At 49.6% G+C, this 23,574-nt stretch overlaps 11 protein-coding genes across 11 annotated transcripts; 8 read left to right on the top strand and 3 right to left on the bottom strand.

Moving 5' to 3' along the window:
* Positions 1-1,193: 1,193 nt before the first annotated feature.
* Positions 1,194-2,921, top strand: A1O9_07194 (uncharacterized protein; the record flags this gene model as incomplete). Its single annotated transcript, XM_013404140.1, has 1 exon — positions 1,194-2,921. One exon carries the CDS (start codon positions 1,194-1,196, stop codon positions 2,919-2,921), a length of 1,728 nt encoding a protein of 575 aa, XP_013259594.1.
* Positions 2,922-3,903: 982 nt separating this feature from the next.
* Positions 3,904-4,851, top strand: A1O9_07193 (iron-dependent peroxidase; the record flags this gene model as incomplete). Its single annotated transcript, XM_013404139.1, has 1 exon — positions 3,904-4,851. The coding sequence occupies one exon, from the start codon at positions 3,904-3,906 to the stop codon at positions 4,849-4,851; it is 948 nt and encodes a 315-aa protein (XP_013259593.1).
* A 1,040-nt stretch (positions 4,852-5,891) lies between these two features.
* A1O9_07192 (uncharacterized protein) lies at positions 5,892-6,312 on the top strand (the record flags this gene model as incomplete). The annotated part of the gene is made up of 2 exons (XM_013404138.1): positions 5,892-6,167; positions 6,226-6,312. The coding sequence occupies 2 exons, from the start codon at positions 5,892-5,894 to the stop codon at positions 6,310-6,312; spliced, it is 363 nt and encodes a 120-aa protein (XP_013259592.1).
* A 931-nt stretch (positions 6,313-7,243) lies between these two features.
* On the bottom strand, positions 7,244-7,699 carry A1O9_07191 (uncharacterized protein; the record flags this gene model as incomplete). Its single annotated transcript, XM_013404137.1, has 1 exon — positions 7,244-7,699. A coding segment is annotated over exon 1 (225 nt), but the record flags the coding sequence as incomplete, so codon positions are not given.
* A 1,168-nt stretch (positions 7,700-8,867) lies between these two features.
* Positions 8,868-9,125, top strand: A1O9_07190 (uncharacterized protein; the record flags this gene model as incomplete). The annotated part of the gene is made up of 1 exon (XM_013404136.1): positions 8,868-9,125. A coding segment is annotated over one exon (258 nt), but the record flags the coding sequence as incomplete, so codon positions are not given.
* Positions 9,126-9,597: 472 nt separating this feature from the next.
* A1O9_07189 (uncharacterized protein) lies at positions 9,598-10,952 on the top strand. Its single transcript, XM_013404135.1, has one exon. It carries the CDS (start codon positions 9,631-9,633, stop codon positions 10,444-10,446), a length of 816 nt encoding a protein of 271 aa, XP_013259589.1. The 5' UTR covers positions 9,598-9,630; the 3' UTR covers positions 10,447-10,952.
* Positions 10,953-12,636: 1,684 nt separating this feature from the next.
* On the top strand, positions 12,637-14,119 carry A1O9_07188 (uncharacterized protein; the record flags this gene model as incomplete). The annotated part of the gene is made up of 2 exons (XM_013404134.1): positions 12,637-12,882; positions 12,932-14,119. 2 exons carry the CDS (start codon positions 12,637-12,639, stop codon positions 14,117-14,119), a joined length of 1,434 nt encoding a protein of 477 aa, XP_013259588.1.
* Positions 14,120-14,438: 319 nt separating this feature from the next.
* On the bottom strand, positions 14,439-15,236 carry A1O9_07187 (uncharacterized protein; the record flags this gene model as incomplete). The annotated part of the gene is made up of 1 exon (XM_013404133.1): positions 14,439-15,236. One exon carries the CDS (start codon positions 15,234-15,236, stop codon positions 14,439-14,441), a length of 798 nt encoding a protein of 265 aa, XP_013259587.1.
* Positions 15,237-17,260: 2,024 nt separating this feature from the next.
* Positions 17,261-18,459, top strand: A1O9_07186 (uncharacterized protein; the record flags this gene model as incomplete). Its single annotated transcript, XM_013404132.1, has 3 exons — positions 17,261-17,509; positions 17,587-18,042; positions 18,196-18,459. The coding sequence occupies 3 exons, from the start codon at positions 17,261-17,263 to the stop codon at positions 18,457-18,459; spliced, it is 969 nt and encodes a 322-aa protein (XP_013259586.1).
* A 319-nt stretch (positions 18,460-18,778) lies between these two features.
* On the bottom strand, positions 18,779-20,509 carry A1O9_07185 (uncharacterized protein). Its single transcript, XM_013404131.1, has 4 exons — positions 20,355-20,509; positions 19,809-20,300; positions 19,486-19,743; positions 18,779-19,426 (listed from the first exon to the last, which is right to left on the bottom strand). The coding sequence occupies exons 1-4, from the start codon at positions 20,471-20,473 to the stop codon at positions 19,045-19,047; spliced, it is 1,251 nt and encodes a 416-aa protein (XP_013259585.1). The 5' UTR covers positions 20,474-20,509; the 3' UTR covers positions 18,779-19,044.
* Positions 20,510-20,919: 410 nt separating this feature from the next.
* A1O9_07184 (uncharacterized protein) lies at positions 20,920-23,101 on the top strand (the record flags this gene model as incomplete). Its single annotated transcript, XM_013404130.1, has 9 exons — positions 20,920-21,180; positions 21,232-21,308; positions 21,365-21,420; positions 21,478-21,648; positions 21,716-21,808; positions 21,869-22,375; positions 22,431-22,591; positions 22,645-22,920; positions 22,976-23,101. 9 exons carry the CDS (start codon positions 20,920-20,922, stop codon positions 23,099-23,101), a joined length of 1,728 nt encoding a protein of 575 aa, XP_013259584.1.
* Between the last annotated feature and the right edge of the window lie 473 nt (positions 23,102-23,574).

Raw genomic sequence — 23,574 nt, 5'->3', positions numbered from 1 at the left:
GAGGAGTATACTGTATTCGATCATCTTGACTAGTGTTTGATCCATAATCATTCATGACCATTCACAGTGTGTTACTTGACATCTGATTAACCGAAGAGGAGTCGGCCTACGTGTCACAGCACTGAATGGCCCCTCAGGTGGAAGGTTTTGATGGAGCCAGGCATGGGGTTGGAGAGACCTGTGCTTTGTTCCTCGGACTCTCTTACACCTTACTCGCTCCCCCCTCCCCATCTCTCTGACCGCTTATATCGTGGAATGATGCCTGTTAGCAGGTACTCTCCTACTCTTAATTTTGGCCCCAGTCACTCTCACCACGGCTTCTGACTGCCTTCCCGCCACGAAAAGCCACGCAATGCCCATGCGGCTTGACACGGGCAGAGCTCGTAGCATCTTGGTGTGCGTGAATAAAAATGCCTGAGGAAACAACGGGACCGCCCTTTCATTGCCCAAACTGGTTACAACCTCACGAGTCCTAGCCGCGAGGAGAGCAACCGTGACATTCAATAAAGTTAGACTTTACGACAGAGCTGCTCGGACTTGGGAGGCTGGCTCGGCTTTGGTCGTATAAGGGGGATTATGAGTGGTCCTAGAGGGGAGCAATAATTTTGCTTTCTGGCGCCCATAAATAGCCTACAATGATGCCTGGAACTTTGAGGATGGGTGGCTAGTCGCGCCATGAGGGCTGTGTCTGTGCTCTTTCAGCCACTAGCCCCCCGGCCTTCGATTGGGTGCATACCCGAGAGACTCTCAATATCGATGGCGGAACCCATGGTCTCGTACGCTCTGGGTTCCCTATGGGGGGGCCTCACGGCTCAGCTGAGGGCTTGGTGCTCCCACGTTTATTGGTGGGACCCTTTACTGAAAGTTAACTTTGCATTCAAATCGACTATCATGAGGCGTAAGAAGAACATGGAATAGAAGGATTTCGCATTCGTTAACTGACGGGTTTCGGATCCCTTTACTTAGTCTAGTCACGAGCCAAAAGAAGGGTCCTTCGTCCTAAGAAGGAGTGATTCCTGCGTGCATGGGAGGGGGAGGGGGAGGGTGACCGAAAGTACATAATACATACATACCTTCAGAAGTATTCTTAAGAGGTCGCCCCTCCCTCCGACAATTCGATAGACTGCTGTGCCAAGACTGTATTCTGGTTCTTCACTATTCCTTGTATCCTGTTCTTCGAAGATAAAGAAATAATGGATGCTGCCGTCGAGACTGTGCCTACGGCGCCAGAGCCGCAAGTGCTCGAGATCATTGAGAAATCATCTACCACCACAATCACCGTCCAGGGGCCCTCCGAACCGGCCATTCAGGTGGTCGAAGAGAGCACAGTGACGACCATTAAGAATGCTGCTGGATCGGGGACCAGCGAAAAGAAACAGAAGAATAAGCAGAACAAGCAAAAGGCTTTACCTATACCCAAGGCCTCTGAGGTACCTTTCTACCAGCGACTGGGCGAGACACTCTTGCAGGAAAGCCAAGCGGAGACAGTGCTGCTTCCACCGAGGCCCAGTCTCATCTCTCATCGATCATCAGCCGACAAGCAGAAGGCGAAATCCGCCGAACTCCTATCCCCTCAAACGACGTCCTCGCACCACCGACCAAACTCGAGATCAAGATCAACGAGCCGCGTCCGGGACCCAGATAGCGAGGACAGCATCAGCACCGGGTCCCTCTCAGATATGGAAGTTAAAGATCCAAAGGTCAATACAAACCTGAAAGACAGCTTGTACACGCTAGACGACTTCAAGCGCCTCGAGGCCATCAACAGTCTCATCGGCCGGTACGGCTCAGTTTCTCACATGAGTGTCCGAGATCCCAGCTACTCATTTTGGCTCAACAAGAGCTGCACAGCTGCGGTACACTTTAAGCTGCTGAACAAAGTTGCTGTCCTAGCTGGAGATCCCCTGTGCGCGCTATCAGCCATGCCGTCGACGCTGGAAGAGTTCGAGAGATACTGTCGAAAAGCGGGCTGGAAGACGTCCGTCATCGGCGCTAGTTCTGACCTCATGGAGATTGCCAAGCTCAAGAAATGGCCCGTCATGAGGTTTGGCACCGAGATGGTGCTCAATCCCATGACGAATGAGGTGCTGCTGGGCAAGAGCGGAAAACGCACAGTCGTACAGTGTCGCCAATTGCTCGACTCTGCGAAGGGAGGCCTCTCGCTGCACATCTATGTGCCGGCAAAGGGCCGAGATCCTGTCCTCGAGGCTCTACTTACCAAGATCTACGACGACTGGCGGGGCGACCGGAACACCCACCGTGACTGCCAGGCGTTCATCACTGTCTTCGATATGTTCGCGTTGGCGAACCTGATGACTTTTATTTACACCCGCGCAGCCGATGGGCAGATCAATGGCTTCGCTGCGTTGCGCATGATGGCCAACAACAGCTACCATATCGACCCTTTCATCCAAGCGGTCGACGCACCACGCGGCACTTCCGACCTCCTTATTTTCGCCTCGCTCGCTTACCTTCATACTATCGGAGTTCCTTACCTAGGTATCGGGCACGAACCAGTTGCCGAGCCGGACGTCCTGTACAACATGCCCTCACTGGTGGTCAGTGCAACTCGACGTATATACCGCCACATCTTCGGCCGATTACCTGTCGGTGGCAAGGAGACTTTCAACGCGCGGTGGAAGCCCGATGAAGAACAGTGTGCGGGCCTGTATCTCATCTTCATCGGAAGGAAGACGCCCAGCCCCAAACATCTCCTGGCCATGACACACTTCGCCAACATCAGTCTCAGGAATGTAGCCAAGGCCGACTGGAAAGACCTGAAGGCGGAGCTGGCGAAGAACATAAAGGTCCCAGTGCCAGATCCTGCGCTCGCGGTGCAGGGCTCCACGAATGCATTCCTCGATGTCATGCATCAGAGACCTTCCATGACGAAGAGCGCCAGCTCTCCCGCGGCAATGTAGTCATCCCCTAGAACCTGAATTGCTTGATGTCTGGTGAGAATTATGACAAGCGGGAGTTTGGGCTATATAATAACGGAGGACAGATTGTATTTCGAACGCAGGCTTCTCAACAGGGCCTATTCTGGCCTATTCTGGTCTCTTTCACAATGCACAATCATTTGTAAATGTCTCCCTGTCGTCACAGTAAGATTGATTATGCAAAAGCTTAAGTTCGTGCCTGAAGGGATCAGGCAACCATGGAGGCCCAACAGTTAGGGTTGAACTGCTGAGAGTCAGGAACCGACGTTGCGCCAAGGGGTGCCATCAATGGCCACATCACGTGGCTCTGGTTACGATTTATGCGGTACGACTCTGGCTCTGGACATCGTACTCTGCAATCGTACATCGCCAGCCTGCCTCGTACCTGGGAGAATATTGGTTAAGATCAGCCTGTCGAGGGGCTTAGTGCCGTGTTGATCATGAAGACAATTCCAACTCTCTACCTGCAACGTCAATAATTTCATCCAAGGTGTGAGCGGTAATGTAGATTTGATCCTGTCTGTGCAAACGGCTATCGTATCTACACGGTCTCGCCACCGGTCTCCTGATACTATCAACATTACTGGCCAACTTTTTATTAGCGACCAATCACCGAAATCGATAACCTGCTTACGAAGTGGTGCAACAAATAAGCGGCGATGATAGGGCCGTGACAAACCTCGATCCAAAACGCATAAATCTGGAAACAAAGTGAGAAATTGAACATACCAACCGACCCATGAATACGACCAGGCTATCTTGTTCCTTAAGTGGCAGGATTCGAAGTAGATACTTCCAGACATCTGTGCCAGTCGAGAGTCGTGGGTATCGATCTCTTCCGATCAGATTGCTCAGCGATCAACGCAGGCACTCCTCCGGGTGGCGAAATAGTCAGATCCGGCAGGCTACAGAGTGGAAACCGGTTTACCAGAGGACCGCTACTGTCAGGGCTTCAATTAGAGCAATGAGTCGACGAGTTCCGATCGAAGCTCAGAGCGTCGATGCACCACTCACATCATCTGCCACCTTCCTGGTGCTCTCCGTTACCGACGCCCGGGATGCAGTTCCAAAGGTCCGCTCGGCGCTGGCAAGTGTTGCCGACTTGACGAAGAATGTTGCTATCCGCGACCTCAATGCTCAATTCGCAGCGACTGTAGGAATTGGAAGTGGTGTATGGGACCGCCTCATTAGCCTGCCCAGACCAGGGGAGCTGCATCCTTTTCGTGAGATCATAGGGGCCAAACACACGGCTGTCGCCACTCCAGGGGACCTACTCTTTCATATCCGAGCAAACCGCCGAGATTTATGTTTCGAGTTCGAGAGGCAACTCATGGAGCTTCTCGGCGACGCGGTCAAAGTGGTTGATGAGACGGTAGGCTTCCGTTATTTCGACGTACGGGATCTGCTCGGCTTTGTGGATGGCACGGCGAATCCGGTTGGAAATGCAGTGGACGATGCCGTTCTTATTGCCGAGGAAGACCCATCTGGCACCGGCGGTAGCTATGTTGTGATTCAGAAATACGTGCACAACCTGACCGGCTGGAAAGACCTCAAAACCGAGCAGCAGGAAGCCGTCATAGGCCGCACGAAGTTCGATAACGTCGAGCTGGATGATGCAGATGACGACAAGCAAAAGTCGCACAAACAGCTTGCAACTATAGAAGACGAGAATGGCAATGAACACGACATCTTGCGTGATAACATGCCATTTGGATCACCAGGCTCTGGGGAGTACGGAACCTATTTCATCGGGTATTCTAGAAAGCTGTGGGTCATTGAGAAAATGCTGGAGAGAATGTTTATCGGTGACCCACCCGGGATGCACGATCGTATATTGGACTACTCGACTCCTCTCACGGGAACTACCTTTTTTGTGCCGTCGGCTAGCTTGCTGGATAGTCTAGGTGATTGATCACGATTCTGTAGCTTCTAAGATCGGATCAACTGAGACGCAACCAGGCGTGACCCCTTTATCTACGGCACTTACGGAAGAAGATTGTAGCGTTAAATTTGCTGTTTGAATCAACTATCCTGTGGACTAAGACGAGGCCAATGTGTTTTTTGTGGCTACTGGCGGGGAGTTGGAGGCTACCTTATCGATGTCTAAGCCTGTTATGCATATGAGGGCAGTCTACAGCGACCCGTATCCAAGGGTGGAGTGCCGAGATATTATTACGAGGCACAATCCCGGACCACTTCTATGACCCAGGTGAAACTCGTTGAGGGAATTCAACAACGAACCTTTAATTGAGAACGTGTAGGATATACAAACACTTTGCTGGTGCACTGGATACCTAAATTATTTGGGTCCGCGTCCGTCCGCGAACAAGCGAAAAATGGTCCCCCAGAGTTTGTCTAGGTTTGTAGTGCAATTCAGCTGCTTGCGTTACATCGAGGTGCAGTGAGTAGTTTTCTGGACGAGTCCTTGTTTCATGTTTGCGTCACACAGTCATGACCGAACGAGCAGCGAAGAAAGAACGCTCTCGTCACCGAACCTTCACTGGATGCTGGAAATGTCGATCCCGTAAAGTGAAATGTGATGAGAAGAAACCCATTTGCCTTGCCTGCTTGCGAATGGGCCTGGCATGCGCTGGCTACGAGCCCAAGTTAGTTTGGGTCGAAGACGAGAATCAGCCATACAGTTCAAGCGGTCGAAGGTATATCAAGTGCGAATCGGTCTGGGAAAGCCTCCCAGAGCTGCAATCAGAAGTGGTTGACTGTCTGATCCCGAAGTGTGATCGCGAGAACCATGACGGTATCGGTCATTCAAATTTTGCGCAGATCATATCGATCGAACCGACTCATATTCATTTTAGATCTTTTTTCTTTGAGTCAGCCATCGAAACCGCAATACCTCGCAGCTTGCCGTCCCCCGGTTCGATAGACTGCGTTGGAAGTAACATCTATGAAAAACTACTTTTCAACCACTATGTCAACCATGTTGCATTTATTATGATGCCATTTGAGCATATGCGTAATCCATGGAAATCATCCTATCCTGCAGCGGCACTGTGCGATGCTGCAACCAATCCTAATGCACTCTACAGTGCTCTACTTGCACATTCTGCCTTCAACTTGGCTCAGTTGGATGTAGAGAAGAATCAAATACAGTCGCTCGCGACCAAATATTACCTCCTTGCCATTCAGCAACTGAGGGCAGGCATGGAGTGTGGCAAGGGACAATATTCATACACGGTGGCTGTCATAATGACGCTGATGATGGCTGAAGTTTGTCTGACCCAGCCCTCGTACGTTGATGAACAACTATCTAACTGCCTCACTGCAGATCTACAGCGGACATTCACAAACATGGAGACAACACCTCAAAGGTGCATGGGCGCTGCTATGTCAGGACCACCAGTCGGAGCCCTGATTGGAGCCTGATTTTGCTTGCGTCTCGACTCAGAGCCTCTACATTATCACTATCATTAGTGACACCACTGCTCCACTAGGCCAACTGGGGTCAAGACAATCCGCCCCTCTGCCAGGTGAACCATCCTCCTCTGACTACAGTGATTTTCTCAAGGCATCTGTTGTTTCGACAGCCGATTTTGGGTTCACTATCGGTGGGTCCAAGACAATCTTACAGTGTATTTCCAGGATCACGAGGTTGGCTTACTGCCTCAAGGATGGCGGACCATCATCTTCGAACGATTTAGAACTAGCCGATATTGTATCGTGTTTGAAAGAGGCCGAAGAAATGTTGGATTTCAAAGAAGGGCGACTTGACTCAGAGAACTTTAAAAGCCTCCGTGCTGGAACTGATGTGGCATTTCACCAACTAAGAGCGTTTGTCCTAGCGACCTACATCTACCTTTACCGGATGATATTTGACCTCCAGCCGCACAACTTGACCTGACATGTCAGCGAAACTTTTGAGCACATCTCCGCCTTCTCAAAGGGAAACGGCGGCAACTTGTCTTTATGGCCAGCCTTCATTGCAGCTGCTGAAGCGAGCACCGTAAAAAATATGGATCTTGCCAAAGACTGGTTGAATGACACAATCTCTTTTGGCCTGGGCAATCGATTATCGATCAAGAAGGTCATCGAGGAGGTTTGGAGGAGGAGAAAACTCGCCGCCGAGGAATGGGAAACAGACCAGAGTTGTGTGAACGTGGACTGGAGAGAGGTAATGCACGATCTGGAGGTGGACGTTCTTTTGGTCTAGGTTACGAATCGTGATGGAGTCTGAATTCGAATCCTCAACAAATCCAATTCCACAAGACGTATTCCGCAACCGAGCAAAGGGGTTGACTCGCACGAGTCGGCGAACATCAGATCAGCAATTCCATCCCAGCAACCCATCTGGGCTGTACAAAAAGGGCTCTCGATTCAACCAGGACTTGTCCATTGTTCTCACCCACCGCTTCGACAGACCCTTTGACCCACGCCTTTCGTCCCTCAATACGCTCTGTCTCTGCGCGGACGAGAATGACACTGTTGGCTTTGATTGGATTCCTGTAGTCCAGCTCAATATGTGCCGTCACGGCGACCTTCTCTGGTAGAAGAGGGGAACACGCCAGTCCCATGCATTCATCCAGCAGTTCGGCCGAGAACCCTCCATGAACCAATCCTCAGTGACCAGACAAGTCGGCTCCGAGATGGTAGTACGCCAGCAGACATCCAAGCTCATTATCCGTCATGACGCAGGGGGATACTGAGATCCTGCTGGGTCCGGCTAGAGTATGAGCTGTCAAATGGTTTGGGAGGGCTTGTGGGGACACTTTAAGAAGTGTTCGAGTTTTCACGGCTCCCGGATGCTCATTCACAAATTCTTTCCTGGCAGTAGAGCCCAAAAACGCCTGCTCAAGTTGTTTTTCGATGTCGACACCGGTCACCCCTATGCTGGTCTGTTCATCACGAGCTGATGACGCTCTTTCGTTTTGTTCTGTTCTTGCTGAAGACTCGCGTTGAAGACTTTGCGATAGCATCGTATTCTCTTTGATAGTTTCCTGGCTGGACTGTATCGATTGTCCACACCTGGTACTTGACCAAAATTTGGAAGCACTCAGGTCTCGACGACTTTTGCAAAGGAAGTGCTAGCGCTTGGACATGCGAATCTATGATGACCAGTGATGACACCAAGTATTTAAAGGTCAAAAGCCGACTCTCAAGGCACCGAGTCCAGACTCACGGTTACTTACGGTTGCTCACCATCGGGATAGATTGCACACGAAGCACAATTTGGACGATGTCGATCCCATTGATCACTCAACATTTTTGGACGGGAAAGTTGCCGACCATGGCATACGTATATCCGATTTCGTCGGACACAGCGAGCCAATAGGCGATCATTCCCAGACTCTGTCCAGTCCCAGTCGCCTTCAACTTCCAAATGTCCCAATGCCGTTAGTCTGATATGCGATTCTCGACGTTCGGCAACACTCATTTAGATCATTCGCCTATCCGGGTCAATGTCTACTAGGACGAAAGGCCAGCTTTGATATGTAAAGTCGCTATCGCTATCAATTGCTTCCCTCAGAAATTGATCCCGGAATGCCCTAGCGACTGGCAATGGGCAAAGAATGAAGTCCCCATGGCACTGGGTCCGCTGTCCATATAAATCAGAGGGTAGCCGACCAGAGATCAAGATTTTATTCATCCGCCCAAAGGCTAAGCATCTACCTTTACTTCCATTGATAATATAGGCTGTTTGACTCCATTATTTGTGATGAATTCCTCGATGCCCGAGCCAAGCGTGCTGGTGTCTCATCACTCTCAGTCAATTGCAAGAATCACCTTGAACCGACCAAAGCGCTTGAATGCACTTAACATAGATCTTCTGAAGCAGCTTGTTGAGGCTCTACGAGCTGCTCATGAAGTAGGAAAGAGTCTTGGGCTCCAAAGATTGGATCTGCTGAGGAATTGAGAGTCGCCTTTGCCAAACTTCAAGACATGACACGGTTGACATCATCTTCAGAAGCTCTCGTTATTGCTTCTGTCCATGGATATGCTATTGGGGGCGGAGCCGAAATATCTTTGGCCGCAGATCTTGTGATTGGCGGTCCAGAGGTGAAATTCAGGTTTCCTGAAGTCCCAATAGGGCATGCAGCCACTGGAGGAATTACACTGCGCTTGACTCACATGGTTGGCCTACTCAAAGCGAAAGAGCTTTTACTCCGCGGACAGTTTGTCCAGGCTAAAGAGGCGCTCGGAATGGGACTATTGAGTGAATCGGTAGATGATGCGAAGTCAAGGGCTATGGAGCTAGCTCATGAACTAGAGACGTTACCAGCCATTTCAGCGACAAACACGAAAACGAGCCTTGAAAGATTGGTTTTTCCTAACATGGAGGCTGCTCTTGCTGACGAGGTCAACGTCGCAAGCTATTGCTTTGCTCAAATTGACGCTGCCCAAGCTTTCGAGAACTTCGCTGCGAGGAGCCATCGAAAGCACATCACTGCTAGTGCAGTCTCGAACAAAAATGATAAAATGAATGAGCCTTCACCGATGAGCCCTTCGAGCCCTTTCTCAGGCCCCACTCCCGCAGGTGCCAAGATGGTGAAATTCTTGAGAACTATCAAAGACATTAACTCTGCGTTCGATCATGCTGTGAAGGAACACAGTCCTCGTACATTTCTCAGGGTTGCGGGTGAGGATTTATCCTTTCAAAAGATAAATGCTTCTGTTAGTTTGTTAGCAGGAGGGCTACGAAACGCTCGGTGTGATACATGGTGAAAGGGTCCTGGTGATGATGCGCAACAGTGTGGATATGGTGAACATCTGGCTCGCAACAAATAGGTTGGGTGCAGTCTGGGTTCTGATCAATATCGAACTAAAATCTCTTACCTTGGAACATGTCGTTAGAGCTGCAGATGCACGAGTTGCCATCGTGGATCTCGAGTTTACAAGCAAGTTTGGGAGAGCGCAGGCTGATCGAATACAGCATGTCTTCGTCACAAACGATGGGGGCTCAGGAGGGCTTTCTGCGTTGTATCGCTTGCGTACTCCCGTTACAACATCTATGGCAGTTCTGCCTTCCACCACGGCAGCATTCTTATGCACGAGTGGGACCACGGGCAAGTCGAAACCTTGCATCTTGTATCATCAATATTTCATTCTTCAGGCGAGTGCATTGGTGGAGACGTTCGGACTGCACGGTGGAGATGTTCTTTACTGCCCATTTCCTCTATTTCACGCGGACGCGACTGCATTGACCACTGTCCCGGCCATTCTTTTGGGCGCTGTTGCTGCCATTTCGAGGCGTTTCAGTGTCAGCAAGTTTTGGGATGAGATCAGACAGACCAATGCTACTGTGTACGATTTTATGGGTGCTACATTAGCCCTGATGTACAAGCAAACGCCTACCCATCGTGACCGTGAACACAAAGTCCGGTTGGCATGGAGAGTTCCAATACCTAGCTTTGCAGCGATTATGAACAAAGGTTCGGTCATCCGTTGTACACCCTGTATGGCAGTGTTGAGCCAAGTCTGCCTATCATGCAACAGGGCGAGAGGGTGGGTGGCTCATGTGGGACGATACGTTCTGGATACCAGCTCCGCATAGCAAATGATATGGACGAATCGTTGCCAGCCAAGACAACTGGGCATCTCCTGCTCAGGAGCGACATTCCCAATACGTTCTTCAAGGGATATTTCAACGACCCTGCGGCAACTGTTGAATCATTCTCAGACCTTTGGCTCCATACTGGTGATCTAGCTAAGGTCGATGAACCAGGCAACGTCTACTTCGTTGGTCGAGCTAAAGATGTTATCCGCAGAAGAGGCGAGAATGTCAACGCGTCCGAGATCGAGGAGGAGTTGTTGCGACATCCGGACGTTGTGACCGCTCCAGCGTTTGCCATTCCATGCGAACTTGGCTTAGGAACTGAGGACGACGTGAAAATCGCTGTCAAATTTCGTGAAGGGGCTTGTGTTGACGAAGGTGCCTTGTACGATTGGACTGTACTAAATCTTGCCAGGTTTCAAGTACCTGCAGTCATTGAGATTGTGAATGAGATAAAGAAGACACCCACCGGGAAAATTGAGAAAAGAGGGCTTCTTGCTGAGGGCGGCAAGAGGTTTGATCTCAGGAGAGAGAATACTAATAATACTGGTGCAACATGAGCGGAGGGGGATCGTAGCAACTCTCTAGATGATAACCAGCTAGGGGATAGCCTGGCATGAAAAGACCCTTACTCGACGCATTCCAGGTATTTATTTAAACGGTTTCCCAGTTTGGGTGGGTGATGGATCAATTCAATGGCTACCGTAGTCTGAAGGCGTATGGGCTCTAACGAACAAGTTCCTCCAACCTACGATGGCATCCATCTACTGAATGCTAGAAGTCGACCCCTTGGTTTCGGATTCCCAATCAGAATTTACAAGCACGCAGATGATTCAAAGAGCTCGCTCTTGAGGAGGACAGCCATAGAGCTCGGTTTGAGTATGCATTTTTCTATTTAAGGGTCCTCGTGTTCGAAGCCCACGTATCCCCGGAGCTGCGAATTATCAGACTAGTGAGGGCCGGGCTAATTTCGTCCCCAACTTAGACAAGCAACCTTTTGGCTGTTTGCCGAGCATTCTGAAGTTTCACGGTATCGCTGCACAACACTGCTTGGTAAATCAGTGGGATTGCAATTCGAAGTTAACTTCTGCAAGGACAGAGCTTTTGAGGTAAACCTGATGTATTGGGAAGTCCTGTAAGCAAAGATTGGGTATACGAGAGACGGGCTTGGAACACTGCACCTCGATTGTGGCGGGCCTGATCTGATGGCCTTGGCCTGTCAGCTGCCGGACCTTTACGGTTCTCGCCTGGCAGGACCTGGTTGGATATGATTGCTGACTTGTCACTTCTGTCGTGGATCCTTGTTGCGAGTGTTGAGTTCATAAGCATTTAGACAACAATGGATTGCCGAGTTAGGCGCATGGCAGTAGGTTAGCATTTTCCACCACGTTGCCTGACAGGACCTGACAAAGCCAACTTGGAGTACCTTCTGTGCACCCTGCGCGATTGAAGAAAGCGAGCACAAAATCTTCACACCAGAGGTACTCGCCGCCGAGGCTGAATGACAGGCAGTATATCTTCAATCTCGGACTTGGCTGAAGTCCATCGACATCATGTCCAGGTCTAGATCTCGCGATACGCTGCCAAGTTCAGCATAGACGCACAGCACATCCTGCCTACACAATCCCAGAGAGGTAGGTACTTCTGACTCTTGTCACCGGGCCCCCTTCTTCAGATGATATCTCGCTAGAGGCCGACTTTGGTGGTCGTCTGCGGGAAATAAGACACCAACCGAAGCACGGCATTTTCTATCCTAGGCTTCTACATACTGCCCGGGCGGCCATGTAGCGTGTGTCACGAACGTCGACCCAAACTAGGCTCATTTTGACATCGTTCTCATGCTGGCTACCTGCTCGTTCAGCTCTCCTTGATAGGAGTGTCCGATGGTCAATATTACCGGGGGCGGACTAACGACCAACAACACATCCCATGTCAACAAACAAGTTTCTACTTTGTGGTCCATGCCTCAGGAGAGGGTGAGATTTGAACCTGACTGGTCGGACCAATTTCAGGTCCATGCAGTTGATCACCGAATCAATACTTGTGACGACTTGGGCCGAATAGTTACTTGTATATAAGCTCCCTTGCGTACCTCACAGGTATGTTGTTCAACCACCGACAATCGCTCCAGTTGCTGTTCGTTCTAATCTGAGGAGGACAACTGAACGTACTATCTTTCTGATGGCCAATATGGCATCTATCCCTTCGCTTACCAACTACGAGGCACTCGCGGCCACGTGCCTTGTCGACGCCGGCGTGTTGAATCACAAGATCAAAGGGCTGGAAACATCAAAGACATCGTCCGTCGATAACAATGGACCTTGCACGCCACAAGAGGTCAAAAAGCTACAGCTCCGGCTCTTTGAGTCAGCACAAGCTCTGCTTCAGGCGGTCACTCCTCCGGAGTATACCCTGACACAAAGTCTCTCCGCCAGTGTAAGTCAGCATATAACTTGTGGCGCTAGCGAAGGCTAACATTGTTAAGATAATGGACCTTACTGCGTTTCGATACATTAGCCGCTGGGAAGTCGCCAAAGCGGTCCCAACGGAGGGCTCAGTATCATACAAATCCCTCGCAACCAAACTCAGCGTTGACGAGTCCCAGCTCAGGAGAGTCCTTCGATATGCCATGACTCGGCAAGTCTTCACCGAGACACAGATCGGAGGGGTTGCACACACGGCAGCTTCACTTCTCTTAGTACAAGGAGGCATCAGCACATTGAACAGATACTCCACGGACCGAGGTTTCCCCATCGCCAGTCATTTCAACGAGGCCCTCGAGAAGTGGGGTCACGGCTCGCAAGAGCCAAATGAAACAGCATTCAATGTCTTCAAGGGCACCGAACTTGCCATGTTCGACTACTACGAGAAGAACCCAGCGTACGCCACCGACTTCCACCAGGTCATGAGCTTCTTTACCAAGACACCTCCATTGTCACACGATCATATCAGAAGATCATTTGACTGGCCATCGCTTGCATTCTCAACTGTAGTCGATGTGGGCGGCAGCCTCGGCCACTGCAGTATGGCGATCCTGGAAGCGAACCCAACGCTGACGTGCATTGTCCAAGACTTGCCTCAGATAGTCACCAAAGCTACGGACCCGTCCACGTCAATCGTACCCGAGCACCTCTGCAAACGCATCTCATTCCAGGCACATAGCTTCTGGGACCCGCAGCCGGTGACAGCCGACGTGTACTTCATGCGTATGATCTTCCATGATTGGCCGGCCAAGTACTCAAAGAAGATCCTGCACGCACTCCTGAAAGGCATGAGGCCGGGCGCCCGGCTCCTCATCATGGACTACGTGACTCTTCCTTATGGAAAACTCAGCCTCGCTGACGAGCGCCGCATGCGCATCCGAGACATGCAGATGATGGTCATGCACAACGCCCTTGAGCGAGACGAAGATGAATGGAGACAACTGTTCGCAGAGACGGACTCCCGCCTCCGCCTCGTCGCCATTCGCACTCCACCTGGAAGCGCGCTGTCTCTCATTGAAGTCGTCCTCGATGCTGAGGTTGAGACCAGCGCCACGGAAAAGACCGAAGTCACCGTGCCTGAAAGGATTGAGCCTTTTGTCCCCGAGAAGACTGAGACCCTGGGGCTCGAAAAGCTCGACGAGCCGCTCCAACCCATCGTGCCTCAGCAAGCGGTGCAAATGGCAGCATAGGCATGGAGATGGACAGGTGTCTATTAGTGGTATTTCTTTGATCTGATTAGTTGAATGAATACAGCGCATGAGGCCACCAGCAGTTTGATTGCACTAGTGTAGGAGTAACCTCATAGTGGTTGGTGTCTTTCTGAGTCTTTGACATTTAAGTCCTTCTAGGGGCCCAGGCTTTCTTTCTATTGAGAGTCATGTGGTGCTGTGGTGAGGGAGTGAAGTTGCACTCCTTCTAGTAATTAAGGCTGTAGCAAGATATGCATAGCACGGCAATAGCGTTTGCGAGAATCAAGTGTCAGGTGCTTGATTGGCTCCCGAGAGTAATTTACAGCACTTTGAGGCCACAGCACTCCACGGACGCTGCTCGAACGTTGGCCTTTCTACCCCACCACAGAGAGAGCATCTCTTCGATAAAAACTTTGTCAGAAGGACTCCAACTGTCCAACCCCATAGCTGTCATATCGTCCTGAGTAATGTCCACCGGGCTATTTTGATCCAGACTTGAGAGAAGGCCTTGGGTGACATCGTCCTCATTATCAATAGGTGAGTCATGCTCAACAGAACAGTCCGCAACTGGGCTGCCTTCTCTCGACTCATCGTGATACGATGCACTCTCATCCAAGTCGTGCCCATCAGCACGAGCAACTGCTTCAGCAATCGTCATAAAGATGAGATTGGTCAAGCGGTGGAAATAAGCAACAACTGCAACCTCTCTGATCTGTTCTTCATCGCTTTCATCGTGCAGTAATGCCAGATCTCGTTCCATTTCTATCTCTTCCATCTCCGAGAAGCCTCCTCGGCGATCACCGGCTGATGCCCACCAGATCAAAGATGTGTAGGCGACGCGCGACCAGGATGGTGGCTCTACAACATGTTTGTTTTCCATGAACGACGAAGAATGAGATGCCAATGATGAGGTTTCATCATTTTCACCGAGCTCGTGCGTTGAAGGGCGACCTGAAGGATATCTATGGAGCCCCTGGTGGAGGTGCACATAACGATGGAAATCCCTTTGCGTTGACTTTATCCCGGTTTTCGGGAAGGTCTTGGTGAGTGAGGGTGTCGATTCAACTAGTCGAGGAAAGACTTTCGCTCTGGCATGTTCGCTTTCTGACGAGGGCATTAGGATGAGAAGCTCGTACAGATCTGGCTTGGTACTCAGGACATCATCTGTTGTACAGGCGATCCAACCTGGGTGCGGTCCTGAGTCGATCATAAAGCCGGACTTTGGCGTCAGCAACAAATTTATATCCGGAACACCCACTGTGAACAGGGGGCGAAGCCGTGACAAATCTGTGCTCGACTCTGGTAGTAAAGACAGCAATGACCTGGAGAGGGATGACAGAATAGAAATATTGTAAACTGTTCTATTTGTTAGCATAGGTAAGGGGACTGGTGGCTATCCTACCTAGGTCACAACTTGACTGTACTGGAGCTTCGGTGAGTATGAGAATTCTCTTACGGAGCAGGGCAGCTCTGAAAAGAGGAAATATCAGCGGCCCGAATAATTTGATAGAGTCCAGTAAAGTTGACGCAGGATGATGAGGTGTCAAATGGTGTGTCGACCGCAAATAATTCGTTGCAGTACTCATCGATCTCGATTTCCTATAACCGTTGATCCTCCCGAGCGACTCTGTTGATGCATTGATAGCTTGTGTTGACGCATCCGCTGCATCTAGATTATATTTCCGCCAGTAGGTCTCCAACTGGGAGGTATCACCGACGTCCTGAATCTGAGATCTAGGTTCTGTCAGCGTTCCCATTCATCCACATCGGCTGAGGGAAAGCTACCTGGTCAAACCTTTCAAGGCTTCGGCATGGCGCCAGATGCGACCCATCCGGCCGTGATCAAGAGGAACAAGGACGCCTATGGCTAGCATACGAGTTTTGCGCTCAGCATGTTCATCGGGTTGGTTCAAAAATGCACTCAGTCCGGCATAATTCTCGTGAATGAAGTATCTATGTCTTTGCTCAGCCCTCAGCTCCACGAACGATCGCCGTCCGGGCCACCCACATCAGATCCTCCTCGACATTGTGGAGTCCAGAAGGAAGGGACTTAAACTCGACGACGCCTTCGATTTGGACTGCGCAGAGGCGTCAGCAGGGGTATTCTGACTGGTCAGGTTGCCGACTGACCATCGTTGACCGACTGGTGCCAGGTCAATGTGTAACTATTGCCGATCAGCACAAAATCCCATCCTTGAGTGTTTCCCAACCTACCCTTTCCGATGGTCAAAATTGACGAGAAAGGCCGCGGCAATGGGTGGGACTGGCACCTCGTTCGAGGTGTCAACCTTTAGGGCGTTCGATTCCGCCATAGGGTCATGCCAGTACCTTCCGTCCGGGTGGGATAGTAGTCCATTAAGAATGTTTAGGGGAGAAGAAGAGGACGTAGGTATGGTCATCGGCCAACCCTCAACAGCTTTTAGTTCGACCTGGTGTTTACTCCGACGTCGTCTCACCGCTGGAAACTCCACCGCAGCGACTTCCTCCCGCATCAATAGTTTCGCCGGTTCCGCATACAAGTGCACATCAGACAACCCATGGGCCACAATTAAATCTTTTATCGACAAAAAGCCATCCCTGAGACTGGCTTTTCCAACCCTCTTTTAAACAAGGCTTCGCAGTATTTGCCCTACGTAGAGGTATGTGTCTGCAGCACTCAGCGCCGAGACCTTCTATACTTTGCATCATCCCGAGGCACCGGGCGGATTATGTAACCCGCCCTGGTCTTGAGAACTTTGTCAGCTGTCACTGCTCGCGTCCTGCGCAGGCAACCAAGTCCTTAATTACTTCACATTTGTCGGAGCCATTGGGTGCAAGCAACTGCTAACAGAAGGGGAGGCTACTGCCCTATTTCCTAATGCGGCGATTTTCCCATAGGTAAACTTTTGTGCCAAATGCTACTTAGCAATCCTCACAGTCATACACTGATGTTGACAATTGATGACTATGCAAAATATGCTGGGCCAATAAGGGCAATCGATGATGGGAGTTCAGTTCCTGTCCTGCACAGGCAGGATGAGGGCAACGCGTTGACAGCAAAGTATAATAATCATGTAAATCCAGCTAGACAGCATAATTCAAACCACTTCCGAGTAACCTCAGCTCATCAAAAGATTCACATCGAGAACATCACCCGCAAGTATGATCGAGACTTATGTTATGCGTGGCGTGGACGGCGTCGTGACCCGAAAGTCAGCTGAAGTGCCTAAATTGAAGGTTAAAGAGGTGTTGGTCAGAATCACTCATACCGGACTTTGTGGAACAGATCTGTTTTACATACCCTTTGGTTGTGCCTTGGGCCATGAAGGTATCGGAATTGTCGAGGAGGTTGGCAGTGCTGTTACCTTGCACAATGTTGGCGACCGTGTTGGCGGTGGCTATCTTCGATCCGTATGTTGCATGCAGCATCATCCATTCCATTCAATCGACTAGGAAGCAGGAATTGTTTGCTAATAAGAGTATTGAAGAGCTGTGGCAGTTGCACGTACTGCCTTACGGGCCGAGATATCTTGTGCCATTCGCGTGACTGCTACGGCATGGCAAGCTTTTCCAACGGCACCTTCGGGACTTATTACGTCGGCACTGAATCTTATGTTTATCCTGTCCCAGAGTCAATATCATCAGAGTTTGCTGCGCCATTGCAGTGTGCTGGAGCAACGGTATACTCAGCGTTGAAGACTTACTATCGACCCGGATTACGTGTGGGGGTGCTGGGGATTGGCGGGCTCGGCCATTTAGCAATTCAGTTCGCTTCGAAGATGGGAGCAGAGACTGTCGTTTTCAGTACCAGTCCTTCCAAAGAGGAAGAAGCAAGGGAGTTTGGAGCGTCGGAATTCGTGGTTTTGGGTCAGGAAGACCAACTCGCCAAGGCCGTGGATGTGCTGCTGATCACCGCACACAAATCTCCAGACTGGAATATGTATGTCCTAATCCCCTCATTCCCATACTCCGACTGACAGCGGACGGACAGCTTCATGGGTGAAAAGGTGGTCGCGAGGGGTGGCGATATTGTCGTGCTAGGAGCAATTGCAGAGTCTTTGGAAGTCCCGTAAGTGCAATCCCTTGGTTCTGATCAGACTCAACAGAGTCACACCCCAAGGTCTAAGAATACTAACTTCCTAACGACGTTAAGTTTCCAACCATTATTCTTCAATTGCTACAACATCGTGACCAATCTTGTCGCTTCTCGAGCAACACATGCCGAAATGTTGAACTTTGCAGCTGCTCACAAAATAAAGCCAGTCATTGAAGAGTTTAAGTTGGACGAGGCTGGCGTGGCCGATGCGCTTGGCAAACTGAAGGCAGGAAAGCTGAGATACCGTGCTGTGCTTCATGTCTAAGTTTTCAATCTCTATATGTGTCTTACGCAAATTACGGCCAGAAAATCTCGTCAAAAAGGTCGAATAATGATGTCGAAGGTGGTAACCCGAATTCATCACCTATAAAAGTTGTGGCTGGATTTATACAGGCAGAGTCTGACGATTCGCTGGGATCTCCAATCTGAGCGGCGTATTTCGCTTCTTGAGCAGCTTTTATATGCCGTAGCCTAGTTGATAACATCAAAAACACTTGAGGTGGTACGCCTCGCTGTTGGAGAGGTATGCTTGTTTCGTCGCTGTCACTTGCAGTTGGGCTTCGCTCCACCTCAAATTTCTCTATCAAGGTGTCCATCAATCTTGAGAAATCGATAATGCTCCGATTGTAATCTTTATTCCAGCCCTCTGCGTTACATAGGCACAACCTAGAGAGAACAACAAGAGCATGCCTGACCACTGCCCACGTAGTATAGGGTATGTTGTACCACTCTGATGCCGAAATTGCATTGACGTGGTCAAAAAGCAGGCTGACAGAGTTTAGGCAAGCATAAAGCATGTTTAACCGCGCAAAAGGATAGGTCCCATAGCGCTCGGGCTCAATAGTCTCACTTAACGCGATCTCATACAGGAACACTTCGATGGTGCGATAGTGTACTGAAAGGACTGTGATTGATCAGCTCTGTATTTCCTTCCTTTTGTTGACTCACTATACTCGTTTGTCCCTTCTGCTGGCGACCGTTTGAGCTGCATTAACTCGGATTCTAGCGCCTTGACATAGACGCCGATAGGTGCTGAGTTGAGACCAACAGGGTAGTCCCATACATCAGCACATAACGCTTGCGAAATTCGGTCCGCTACGCCGTGAAGCCGCACTAAATGGACAGCAACACTGTCTGTGGGGTATTGCATACCCTCCAGTAAAACTTGACAGCACTCTGCCACATATTTGGATTGTTTGATAGGTTCAATATCGCGAGCACACATTGAGACGCTAAAAGGATCAGGTTAGCCAAATTACAATCATACTCGAAGTGTAGATTCAGTTCCTACACAGATGAGAGAAAAAAGCATCCAAGGAATGTCCTGCATCCTTCCAGGGTTTTGGTGATCGGAATAACTGCAGACCTGTCTCTAGCAAACGCGGGTACTGGGACAGGTCCGTGCTTGCCAAAATATCCCCCATTGGCGTAGGTTGGTCGGCAATTCTTGTATGCCCCACAATTATCAAGTCCGAGATCTGTCATCAATGCCATTATGATATGGATCAGGTTGCTCACTTGGGAGCCTAAGTGCATGTGGAGATGATACCTGTGTCAAAGAAACAGGTTAGTAGAAATTAATTTTTGCTCTAAGCCCATGAATTAAAGACTGACCATGCAAGAAACAGCATGAGCCCCTGAAGAAGGTCAAGGCTTTGCTCACCCTTCACCAAAACGGAGAAGCTTATGATCTCGCGTATCTTCTTTGCCACAGCGCTTTGCAAAACACCGTCGTCTCGACAAGCGACCATCAAGGAGACAATCAGAACAAAGGGACTTTCGTCTCGGAGATTGAGGAAAGTTTTAACAGGAGGTACAGCCACAAAGGGGAAGAACTGAGAAAACTCGAGCCTAAATTTTCGCAGCAACAACTCCCCTTCTTCATCACTTTTCACGAGCCTGCTAATCCAGAGTGCAGGAGAAAAGTAGGCTGCGTTCAGTGCTGGAATCGTGTTTCCGATGAACGGGCTTGACTCGGGATCTTTCGAGGTAAATGACTCAGTATTTTCCACTACATCAAGAACTGAACGTGAGTGTGCTATCGGCCTTTTTCGTCGATGGGCACCCGGAACTTGGTCACCGCAAGACTTTTTCAAGCGTTGGCAACTTTAATGAGCAATCAGCATCGATCCAGGTCAGTCATATCCGAATGGAAGTTACCGTAGACACATTTTCTCTCCCCCTTGAAATTCACATCTGACTTTAGCTGCTGCACAAGGCTGGCATGCTTTCGGGCTACGAGCACCATCGATATCGCTTGTCGGGGTCAGTTGGCTCATATCTTGACTAAAACGGCTCAAACGATGCTTTAAATCTAGAAGGCGGGCAGACATTCCGGCGAATTAAGTGGCAGCGAAGTTGCTTAGTGGAAAGCACTCTCTGGGTTTAGGTGGTAGATCGATGAAATTTGGCTATCACTGTCCTTTGACATACCTGTAGTTAGACACGGAATTCCGTGCTGACATAATGGCTACCAAAGTTAAGCCTATTTAGGCATAGAACAACCTGCACGTGAACGAAATAGAGAAGTGGACCAATGGGAATGCTATTCAACGCTTCAGCCTTGCTCAGGGGGCCAGAGGCATGGGTGCGTTCTGCTCCGACCGGAACTGACCATGGTCAGTAAATTTCCACTTCGTCACGAAATCATGTCCGTGGCCTCGAATACGATTTTAATGTGTCTACCTTATTTCTGATCATCATGGTTCAGGAACACTCATCAGACATGTCAACCCAGGCCACCGTCCACAACGCTCATGCCAGCCCTGAGACAGCACTGACAATGCTCGCCACAACCCCAAGTGCCACGGAAATAGATGCAGTAGGCTCAGAGAAAAAGGATACAAAGCCAATCTCAGATACATCTACTCATAACGGCGGCGATGATTGCATCGAGAAGCCAACTGGGCTCGCTCTTTGTATTCTTCTCGCAGCAGTCTTTTCTTCCGGCTTCTTAATGGCTCTAAATGGATCCATGGTTGCTACTGTACGTCGCTGAGCATTTTTTAGCTACAATGAATGCTTACAGTGGAGACAGGCCCTGCCACAAATTACTACACATTTCCACTCTTTGAAGGACATTGGGTGGTATGGGAGCGCCTATCTTGTCTCTACGTAAGCTGCAAATACAACTTCAAAAGCCAATTCAGATATTCACACGATGTGATCAGGTGCACTATGCAGCCTTTGGCTGGGAAAATTTACACCCATTTCCCCATTAAGGTAAGTGATAGCCCTCAGTCGCATATTCAAGCCGTTAGCTAATCACAGCCTTCCCAGGCAGCGTACCTGGCCTTTTCTTTTATCTTTTTCATCGGAAGTCTTCTTGCTGCCACTGCTACAACCTCTGCAGTAGTTATTGTAGGAAGAGGGGTACAAGGAATCGGAGGAGCGGGAATCGTGAATGGGGCTTTCATGACCATAGCTGCAGCGGGCCCAGAAGGAAATAAACCAAGTAAGAGCATTTCCCCTGGTAGTCATTAATAAATAACTGCTAATCAAGTCATCTCTCTGTTTGCCAGTACTGGTTGGGGTTGCCGTTACACTTGGAACTATCGGCAGTATAACAGGGCCAATGATTGGAGGGGCACTCACAGAAATATCATGGCGTTGGTGTATGCACATTCCTTACCCACTGAATCCTTACCGTATGAATCTCCGATTGACTTTTTTAGGTTTCTATGTCAACCTGCCTGCAGGGGGTCTTGTGCTCTGCGCATTTTGGCTCATCAAAATTCCTGAACAAATGCGCAAACCGCCTGTGAGGCCGAATTTGAAAAAAATAATTACAGAAGAGCTGGATCTGGTGGGTTTTCTCTTGTTTGCCCCTGCTTGCATCATGTTACTCCTTGCGATAGCATGGGGTGGCAACGAGTATAGCTGGGCGTCGCCCACAATAATTGGTCTTTTCTGTGGAGCTTTTGTCACGTCTCTCATTTTCGGTTTTTGGGAGTTCAAAAAGGGCGAGACGGCGATGATACCACCCAGATTCTTACGAAACAACCTGGTAGTCTTCGGATGCTGCACATCATGTTTCCAGAATGGTGGCATGCTTCTCCTCTCATACTACTTACCATTGTGGTTTCAAGTAGTCAAAAATGCTTCACCAACCATGAGCGGAGTTGATGTTCTGCCGACAGCAATATCCCAAGCTTTATCTGCAGTAATGGTGGGAAAGCTAGGTGAGTAATACCACTGGTTTCGATGCACCCTGCTCACCATTTTGATTTTTCCTAGTCCAAGTTATTGGTTACTGTACTCCCTGGGCAATATTCGGAGCAGTGGTGGCATCAATTGGGGGTGGGCTCCTCACCACACTGCATCCGCCCTCCACTACAGCGGACTGGATCGGATACCAAGTCTTGATAGGCTTTGGTCGTGCCCCCGGCGTGCAAATGGTATGATATGCCAACCTCAAATGTGTCAGCACGATTGCTGATTTCATTCAAAGCCAGTTACCGCTGTGCAGGGTCTTCTCAAGCCCAACGAAGTAGCTTTGGCCACCTCACAGATTTTTTTCTTCCAGTACCTTGGGGCGGCAGTGTTCATCTCTGTCGGAGAGACCATTTTTTCAAATACGCTCCGCACTGGAATCCAAAGCAATGCGCCCAACTTGGATGCAGAAGCAATAATTGCAGCTGGTGCATTCGGATTCAGATCGTTTGTCGCTGAGAAGGACATCCCTGGCGTTCTTCAGGCGTATAATCATGCCATCACTACAACTTATGTAAGGAATATCTCCAATAGACCACGATACCCTATCACTCACACTGCTACTATAGTACCTCGCCCTTGGAGGGACATGCGCAGCATTCTTCACCAGTTTTGGAATGGGCTGGCAGAGGCTTCCGAAGAGAAACAAATCAACAAAAAAGGCTGAGAAGGATTCCGAGGAAGATACAGCTTAGCAGGTTTCCAACTGCGACGCAATGTCGAAAGATTTTGATTTCGGAGATTCTTTATGACGGGTAATTCATCAACCGACTCACCTCGGCGTTAATTTAGGCGTGCAAATGTTGTTTCTTCAAAACAGAAAGCCCCTTATTAACAGTCAATCTTCAAGATACACTGATACAACGAATGGAAAGCAGGAGAACTTCCTCACGCAGTTCAATTAAGGCCTGCCATCAAGATCAACCATACACTCTGAGACCGCACAGTAATTTCACATTAAACTGTCCAAGAATAGCTTGTCTTAAACGCTTAGGACGATCTTAATTTTGTGCTTAGCTTACCATAAATATGATTAGCTATATGCGATCATTGTCCTGAATACAATGCCAGTCACAAATCAACGAGTCCAAAATGTCACTTCTAGCACGTACAAAGGACCTTGGGACCAGTCACAAGAAAGAAGCCTTAGCGGCAATGAAACTGTCGA

This window comes from Exophiala aquamarina (genome assembly GCF_000709125.1).
Source record: "Exophiala aquamarina CBS 119918 chromosome Unknown aczIA-supercont1.5, whole genome shotgun sequence".
NCBI classification, from domain to species: domain Eukaryota; kingdom Fungi; phylum Ascomycota; class Eurotiomycetes; order Chaetothyriales; family Herpotrichiellaceae; genus Exophiala; species Exophiala aquamarina.
Note: the sequence above shows the minus strand (reverse complement) of the source record. Positions and strands in the feature narration are given on the sequence as shown.